This window comes from Arachis ipaensis, chromosome B8 (assembly GCF_059453495.1).
Source record: "Arachis ipaensis isolate K30076 ecotype BB chromosome B8, ASM5945349v1, whole genome shotgun sequence".
In the NCBI taxonomy this organism is placed as follows: Eukaryota; Viridiplantae; Streptophyta; class Magnoliopsida; order Fabales; family Fabaceae; genus Arachis; species Arachis ipaensis.
This window is the reverse complement of record NC_142443.1, coordinates 24969199-24978704: the sequence shown is the minus strand read 5'-3', so window position 1 is coordinate 24978704 and position 9506 is coordinate 24969199. Positions and strand designations below refer to the sequence as shown.

The window sequence follows — 9506 nt, the reverse complement described above, 5'->3', positions numbered from 1 at the left end:
AAATTTTCCATATATCTCTTTGCTTTTCTACTACTCATCCATGCATGCATCAATCTCATTTGGTTCTACCGGGAAATAGAATCTCTCACCTGAGTATGGTTCAACAACCCTTCTTCTAAATCATGATGTTAAGTACAATTATGTATGGATTGAATTGGCTTAATTTAGATCCCAAAAAATATTCTATCAACAGTGAATAGTTGTTTTGACAGTAGTTTTGTGAGAGAGATCAATTTTGATGTAAAAAAATTGTAAAATATTTTACACACCATTATTTTTACTGAAATGGTAATTTTTTAATCTTAAAGTAGCACATCAAATTGGCGAAAGACAGGTTGTATAAAGGAAAACCGAAACAAGAAGATTCAGAGTTTGAAAGGGAATTTATTAGAAAGGAAGTAGATAAAGCAGAACCGAAAGCTCACTTAGCCAAACATCTCAACATTCACAAGTCACAACCGAAGAAGTTCCATGTTCATAGACATGATTTATGCTTTTTCTCTAATAATATCAACAACATTAATTCCAAAGCCAAAATCTTTGACACCAAACATTCCCTCAATTCTCCTAAATCCTCTTACATAGTCTCTAAATGTTCTCTGAAAACTTTCAACATATTTGAGAATGTTACAATGCCAACTAAGCTGCAATCATCTTCAATAACCCACAAATAGTTCACTCTATGAGCAATTGCTTGAATCATCACAGCAATAAGTGAGCTCTTTGGATGGCACACTATGGCCTCAGCCTTCCTCACCATCCTCGCCGAGTAGCTCGAAGATCTAGAGTACCTTCCGCCGGGCCTCATCCGTATTCTGGCCGACGAGGACTCCTCGTCAGACGATGATGCAGACGAGGCCGACGAAGCGTCGCTAGCTAAAGGCGACAAAATCATGAACTCTTGAAGCATTTTCTCCAAATTCTTCTCTCTCAACCTCGCCTTCACCACTCTGAGAAGATCCTCCGGGGGCCCACCGCCATCAATGTAGGCCATCAGGTCCCCGGCAGAGAGAGTGGCGATGGCGGCCGCAACCGTCTCGTCACAACAACCAAGAGTAGAGGGCGAAATCTCGCCAATGAAGGTGCCATCACTATCAACAATGGCAACAGAAGTTTGATCCGCCAGAGACTTGGAAATCGCCGGTAACGCCAAGGATGCAGGGGAGTAGTAGTCAATGGCAAGAACATCGGTGGAAATGATGCCGAGGGAGTCAATAGAGAGTGCAGGGAGAGGGGTGAAGAGGCCAATGGAGCCAAGTAGGAATCTAATCACATCTTCTTGCGTTATCCAGCAGAATTCACGCCCATTGTGGCTTGTTGACAATGATTTCTGAATCTGAATCTGTTTTCTTCTTGAGATTCCACTCTTTCTTGTTGCTGCTATAATCGGCACCACAAGATTCTGTGCTCCTTGGAGAATCAGATCAATTGCTTCCAGTAAACTATATTTACCACAAAAAAAAAAAAAAAAAGTTAATAAATTTCAAGTTTTAGCAAGAAAAAATAAAGCATCAGGTTCAGGTTGTTCAAGATTTTACTAATTAGTAAAAAGGATCAATAGTAAACAAACCTCAGTAATTAAAATCTAAATTCACTTTATCTACTTTGAGTTAAAATTTCAGATTCAGAAAATTGAAGGAAAAATATGATGTCTAACATTTGGAGCAGAGAGAAAGGTAGTTACGTGGAAGAAGGTTCTAGATGCACGACGATCCGAGGCGGAGCTTGAGTGAGAATAACAGAAAGAGGAGCTTTGAGAGCTTGAGAGGGAGACAAGAGGTTGTCTTCCCTGGAAAGGAAGCAAACAACATCAACCATGCACACTTTGCCAACGCATCTACAGCACTCTCCTCCTTCTTCTTCTCCTTCTTCTTCCTTCTTGCTGCGATGATCACAGGTCCAGACACTGATGAAGTTGTCTTCCGAGTTGTTGAGAGCAGCCAAGGCGTGTGCGATGGTGGAGGAAGCAGAGAGGGACCTCAACGGTGGTTTCCCAAGGCAGAGGTCGGATACCTCGCGTTCCTGCAGAAAGCTCACTGCCATGCAAATGAACAGATTCCGAGGGGGTTCCGGTGGTGGTGGCGGTGTAAGGCGGTGCTTGTGGTGGTTGGAAATGGTGTGTGCTGTGAGACAAAGGTGTTGGTATTTATAGGAGGAAGGACAAGTTAAAGTTCACAACTTGGAAAATGGAAGGGAGGTGAATAAACGCGCTATCAGTACTTTTGACATCATTATTTCAATTTTTTTTTTTATAATTAAGCTAAGAATTTAGTTTGTTTATTTATTTATTTTGGTTTTTTCATGTATTTCTCAACCCAGTCTATTAACGGTTAATTTATTACGCATCAAAATTCCATTTAAGGGTTTAATTAATAATACCCCTCTTGTATTAATTAAATATCAAAAGTTATTAAATGCTAATATAGATCAAGAAAATAATTTAATAGTATTAAAATTATCAAAGCAAAATTAATTTATAAAATCTCTCTTAATCTTAAAAATGTTAGCAATACTAGAAAAGCATTTCATATGGTTGAAAAAAAAAGTTATACTAAGCAAAAGATATAATTGGTAAAGATCAGAAAATCAATGTTACCGAATTTTTTTAAATGGACAATAAATTATGAAAGAATAAATTTTAAAGTTTAGAAACTTAATTACTAGTATTTTATTCTTCTTTTATTTGTTATTTTAACTTATTTCTGTCAACGACGACATCTAACATTTTTAATGCAAAATTTATTGTTGGATTATCAATTATAATAGCAATCTATAAAAGAATTAAGTTGGAAAAGTGAAAATTAATATTGATATAATATTATTTTAGGTATATATTTTGTAATTATTAAAAAAAATATTGAGTTATTTTTTAGTAGGTTTAAACTATTTACGATTTATTAGAAAATTTTGTACATTAAAATTCTTTAATAATTAATTGTTCATTTTAAATTGATTTTAGTATGTTTTTACTTGACAATAAAATAACATATAAAAATTTATTAGTGAATCTAAGTATTATTATTAGATTATTTATAATCACATTAAATATATATATTTGGTCTATTAAAAACAATAAATTACTAAAACTAATTAATAACTATTTTAAATTTATTAATATTAGATTAAAAAAATAAATAATATATAATAAATTATTTTTTATTAATTAAATTATTATAATTTAAATTAATTTTAATAAAATAACTTAAAATTATAATTTTAATTTTATTACGTATATGATACGAATTATCACACTTGTTATTTTTAAATCAAAGTTATAAGTCTATTACATGATATATTTTATAAATTCAATAAGGATTAACCACTTATTTATTACTTTATTGAATATCATTGTTTTAGATGATATTTTTCTGCTATGAAGATATTGAAAATTATTTCCATTAGTTTCTATCGCTTCATTAATTAAAGGGTATTTAATAATATATATTATGAGAAAATTACATTCTTCGTTCTCGTTGGTAAGATGGCCCAATCAACCATGTTTAAGGAATATTAAAATTATCTATTAAAATAATATATATTAAAAATAAATTAAATTATATATATTTTATATACAAATATATAATAATAACTAATTTTTTATGTGTAATAACATTTTTTTATCTAAATGGTACTTTTTTTTATATAAAATATATACTCTATTATCTACCGCAAAATTGAGATAACATATATTTTAGACTATTTTATCAAAATACCGATCAATTATCTTTATAATTATAATTTTATATATAAATATATGAATTATTAGTGATACTTATTTGGTTGATTTAAATAATAATATAAAATATATTTTTATTATTTAAATAATTTTATTTATTTTTAATGATAAAATATAAAATATTTAACTTGTTTAAAAAATATTTAATTAAAAAATTTTCTATTTTATAATTAATAATAAACTATTAAAAATAAATAAATTTATTACATTAATAATCATGAAATATATAAAAAAATTAATTAAATTTTTTAAAAAGTTATAAAGTTTTATATTATGTGATAAAAATATTAAAATTAAATAAAATTTTATATAATAGTAATAATAATAAATATATTTTATATTATTATTATTATTTAAATCAACCAAATAATTATCATTAACTTATATATATAATTATAAATATTATTGATGAATATTAGTGAAAAAAACTAAAGCGTATATTTTATAAATAAAAGTGTCATCTAAATATATTTCTCTAAGATTATCCTTATTATTATACTGCCCTTAGCTTTATATTTCTAAACACAATGTTAACATGCATAACTAGTTTTAGGCAGAAAAGATGTGGACATATCTTTTTTTCTTACATTAAAATAGGTGAAGATTATTATACTACGCAAATTAAAGTTTTAAGCTTGCTCGCTTCTCTCAATTGTCACTCTAACACTTCACTTCACTTCAATTGCTTGATTTATAAATAAGGACATTTTAGATAATTTTCAGTGAAGGAAACAACAAAATTAAATGATACTCCTATATGAAATAAGAAATCAAACTGATTCCATTATTGTTTGTAAATTTCAAGCTATCTACAACAAATAGCAGATATTATACTGGCCGTTCTAGACTAAATCAAATTAAATTTATGGATTTAATATAATTAATTTAAGAGAGTTGTTGATCGATAGCTAGCTGTTAATCTTTTATTTTTGTAGGTTAGTGATGAATGAATTGAGCAAAGAAGACTAGCGCGTAGAAAATGAAGCTTAGCGGATATTATTAGCGTACTAAAGAATCTGAAGACTATTTTCTACTTTTTTTCAAAATTATATATTGACCAAAATCACTATCCACTTGCACCAAGCAAAAAGGGAAATTCTCTTTTTCTTCCTACCAATTACGACGACGATCTCGTTCACGTTCACCATTTCTTCTGATGAAAAGGTTTTCCAGCTACACGTGCTTAAAATAGAAAAACACGTACCTAGCTTCTTATCAACTAGTACATATAGAATTTTTTAATCTGTCCTTGATATGCTACTTATATATATATGTACCCCTGATTTAGCTAACAAGTGCCCTTTTTCTAATAACACTTGTCAAGTGCTAAAACTTAAAAGTATTACATGTGGATAAGGTTTATATTAAAAAGAAAAACCTTAAATTTTTAAAGTATTTAACTATTTATTGTATATAAAATATATATGTAAGTTAAAAAATTATTTGAAACAAAATTTTGTATAAAATAAATAACATTAAAAATGTGATTAAATAATTTATTTTTTCAACTCTCGCTCAACTTGCTTGAGACACACATATTTAGTATCTACACACATTTTCGCTTGCAAAAGCTGCGAAAGTCTACAAGCGAAAATGTTAAATAAATTTATGTGCATTTTTATTTGCATCATCGGCGAAAATAGAAACTCAATTTTCGCTGGTATAGCTATAAAAAAACATAAATTTTATTTTTGTGGTCTAGGACTGCGAAAATATATACAAATTAATAAATTTTTGTATCTTGATATAAATTGATAATAAATAAAGATTTTTTTTAAATAGAAAAGCCAAAAAACTAAATGAGTTTGATTTTTACATATATAGTAATTTTTAAAATAATTAACCGCTCATATATACTTCTAATAAAATATTAAATGGAATTTAAATTAAGGATGCCACTTTTCGATATAAACAACAATAACTAGCTTATTTTATAAACAATAACTAATTGCTTGGTTGGTTTGATGCACTTGACACTTTGTTGCATTGAGAAAAATAAATAAAAGGTTTATTTCTAAACAATTATGCGACGTCATAATTGAATAACCAAGGTGTGCGCGCATGTTTGTTGTTTTTTGTTTATTTATTTTTCAATTTATAATTGATATATACATATATAGGGGCCATATATATAGCTGATATTCAAGCCTCCTTTTAATGTTGTTCATTGAATTCTTTATCATTATTACCATTATTAGAATGCCCATTGCTGTTGTCACGATCTAGATAATTGCATTAATCAAGAATGGGTCTGAAATTTTGAACAGAAATAATGAAGTGGAAAATTAAAGTGTTTATGTCTCTTCGCTGAAAACGTATATATGATTGAAAAAATCATAGAGACCCAATAAAAAGGATCCATAAATATTTTCCTAACAACTCTTGTAGTATTGTTCACTTGTCGTTGTCAATTGTCTTTTTTCTTTTTTTCCAGTAGAGGAGGCATATTCTTCATAAATTATGCTGTGTCCAGGGATGGCAAGGCAAATAATTAAAAAAATAATTCTTCTGAGTGATTTTGCTTCAAAGATGTTTCTGCTGAAAATATATTAATCGGGAAAATAAAATACACGATATATTATATAGAAGCAAAATGGAAACTCCAGGGCTTGTGTTTTAAATTTTTTTCGATTCATCGACGTAGATGTGATCGTCTATCAACGTTGTAGGTTACCAAGTTAGAGAGTATATTAATAATATTAACTTCTCAAAATTTTAAAGTTTGTAAGGAAAAGTTTGTTGTCGAAGATGAAAGGGGCTTAGTGATGTGCTCAAAGAGGAGAAATTGACAAAGAAATAGTCTGACGAAGAATGAGTAAATTCTCAGTCTCTAAAATTTATGCAATTATATATTAAAATAATCTTTGACGAAATTTAATTTTTTTTATAGTAGTTCTTTAAATAGGACTTCGGACATTATAATAATTCATGTGTTATTTTTTGTGCTGAATTAGTTGTCAAAGTGCTGATTTGGTTATTTTTTTTATCAGATTGGACAGTTTTAATGATTAAGTAACGTGAATTTATTTTAATTTCGATCCAATTCAGTCATTTCCTTAATTTATAACCTTAATCTCATTGTGTAGAGCACTATAACTTTTTCTATGTTCTTCATCATCTTTTTCATCGTATCAACTTGTCCTAAAAATTTATAAAGCTAACAGAATAGGAATATTTCTATATACATATTAGGGGTGACAAAGCGGGCCGATTCGTCCCAACTCGCCTTGTCTTGTCTAGACCCGTCTCATAAACGGGACGGACCGTCCCGCCCCACCAATTAAAATGAGTTTAAAATGCTAGTCCGCCTCACTTTATGGCGAATTGGCGGGTTGACAGGTTAGCCCGCTTGACTTTTTTTTTTTGAAAAATAAAATTTATTAAAATTAATAAAAAATAATAATTAAAAAATCAAATGCAATAAAAAATAGCCAAATTATAATATAATTTTTTTTTTAATTTTTACTTCAATAAAATTGTTCAAAATAATATTTGTTAATAGAATCATCTTTATTTTAAAAATTAAATCACATAATTTGAGCATATATACGAAATTGTAAAATAAAATAAATAAAGTTAATAACTATAAAAAGAATAAAAACTAAAAATGAAAAAAAATGTTCAAAAATTCTATAATTATTAATTGTATAATAGTAATCACTCTTTTATTTAATAAAAAATAAAAATCTTCGGTCCGGCGGACTAGCCCGCCCCGTCCCGCCAAAACTCGCCAATTTGGCGGTGCGGGTTTGGCGGATTTTTTTAATTTGGCGGACTTCAAATCCTAGTCCGACCCACCTTTTTAGCGGGTTTAGCGTATTGACCCGACGGGCTCGACCCGTTTTGCCACCCCTAATACATATACACACAATAAATGTTTTTTGGAATATCCACCTTGCTTAAACTTGTCTATCCAATGAAAGCAGAATAACTTTTCTTATAACATATAAGAAAAAGAAAAAGATTTATTTAAAAGCCAATCTAAAAAAAACAAAAAAAAAATGGAGTCGAAATTCATCGGGCCATCCCGCATAATCCGCCAAAAAGATGGGTTGAACTGGAAATTTGAAACCGCCAAACTTAAAAAGTCCGTCTAACCTGCACCATTCGTGGGCTTTGGTGGGCTTTAGCGGGCGAAGCAGGCTTCCCCGTCGGGCCAGACTTTTTTTGTCAGAGCCATTTTTTTACAAATTTATATGATGTTATTGATCTACAAGAGGATGAATGAAGATGATAATTGAAAATGTTATGAGTTATATTTTGGATTATGTTTTATGTTTGATTGATTATAAACTTGAAGATGTTTAATTATATATTTTGGACAATGTTTGTTTTGCTTTGGACAATGTTAGTTTTATTATTTTGTTTCAAAAAACTTAGTTTATAATTATGTTTATTATATATTTATAATTATAAATACTTTAATGTTTGTGAATTTAGACATTATAATTTTTTATGCCTTTAGAAATTATAAATTTATTGAAATAGTTGTGAAATTATATATATTATTTAATATTTAATAGTTTATATAAAAAAAGATTTGGTGGGTTTGGCCCACTAGCCCATCGTTAAGCAGGGCAGAAGAGAAATTTAGGACCACTTCACTAGACGGGACAGGGCGGCCCAACTCGCTAGATGATGAATTTTGGCTGGATGAAACGGGACGAGACAGACTTTTTCATTTGCCACCCCTATTTGTGACCTGCAAAGGGTAAGAAAATGAATTTATTATAGAGTTCAGTCCTCTTGTTGAGATATTGCAACAAAAAAAGCATCACTTTTTGAAAGTTTTTATCGACCATACTAAGTATAATGGCTTCCACTATATATTGCTACAAATTGAAAATGGCCAGACATGACGAGTTCGTTTTGTGCAGAATATAAAGTTGGACTCGATGATATAGTTGTCATCTAAAGCAATACAAATCAGACAAGATAACTAATCTTGTTCCTCATAGTAGCGTTCGAGAAAATTTGATGACACACTTGAAGAACAATTAAAGAAAGTACAATTTATTGGCTTAGCAGATCATCAAAACTATCGAAAATAAAAACAAAAGAGATGAAGAAGATGATGAAGAAGAACACAAAAAAAGTGCTCTGCACAATGAGATTAGGGTTATAAATTGGGGAAAGGATCGAATTGGGTCCAAATTAGAATGAATATACGTCATCTAGCCATTGAAATTATCCAACGTGATAAAAGATGGCCACATCAGTACTCCAACAGCTAACTTAGCACCGAAAATAACACAGAAATCACTATGGTATCCGGAGTTCTATCTAGGGACCACTATAGAAAAATTTGGATTTCAAAGACTATTTTAGATAATTGCATGAATCTCAAGAACCATTATGAAAATTTACTTGTCGAAAAATAGTTGATAATACATGTAGATAGGAGTTTGAAAGGAGATCAAGAGTCAAGAGGAGAGATTCTATAAAAGGCATCTTGTCAAAGAAAAGAATCGAAAGTTTGAAGGGCAAAGTTCATCTTGGTGGGAAACATTATTAATAAGAAAAATTAGGCGTTAATACATGGCAAAGAGAGATTGGTCAAGTGTGTTTATAAATAGGATGCACCAGAAACACACTTCACACACTTATATTTATATTTCAGCAAATTCCTGAATCTTGTTGAAGTTAGATTTTTGAGTAGGTTTATTCCATTTTTTCATTTACTTTGCTTTATAGTTCTGCATTTTGTCATTTCTGCAAAGTTATTTACTTTATTTTATGTTGTTAAATATTCATTAGCTACTTTAAAACC

At 29.5% G+C, this 9506-nt stretch overlaps 1 protein-coding gene across 1 annotated transcript; it reads right to left on the bottom strand.

Annotated features, from left to right (window-relative positions):
- Nucleotides 1–364: 364 nt before the first annotated feature.
- Nucleotides 365–2179, bottom strand: LOC107613742 (CBS domain-containing protein CBSX5). The gene is made up of 2 exons (XM_016315869.3): nucleotides 1685–2179; nucleotides 365–1442 (listed from the first exon to the last, which is right to left on the bottom strand). The coding sequence occupies exons 1-2, from the start codon at nucleotides 2041–2043 to the stop codon at nucleotides 578–580; spliced, it is 1224 nt and encodes a 407-aa protein (XP_016171355.1). The 5' UTR covers nucleotides 2044–2179; the 3' UTR covers nucleotides 365–577.
- Nucleotides 2180–9506: the final 7327 nt, after the last annotated feature.

Excerpts from the sequence above, each read along its gene's own strand:
- LOC107613742 (XM_016315869.3), bottom strand. The coding sequence starts at position 2,043 with ATGGCAGTGAGCTTTCTGCAGGAACGCGAGGTATCCGACCTCTGCCTT. Across the intron at positions 1,443-1,684 it reads CATCTAGAACCTTCTTCCAC|TTTACTGGAAGCAATTGATC; the intron begins GTAACTACCTTT and ends TGGTAAATATAG.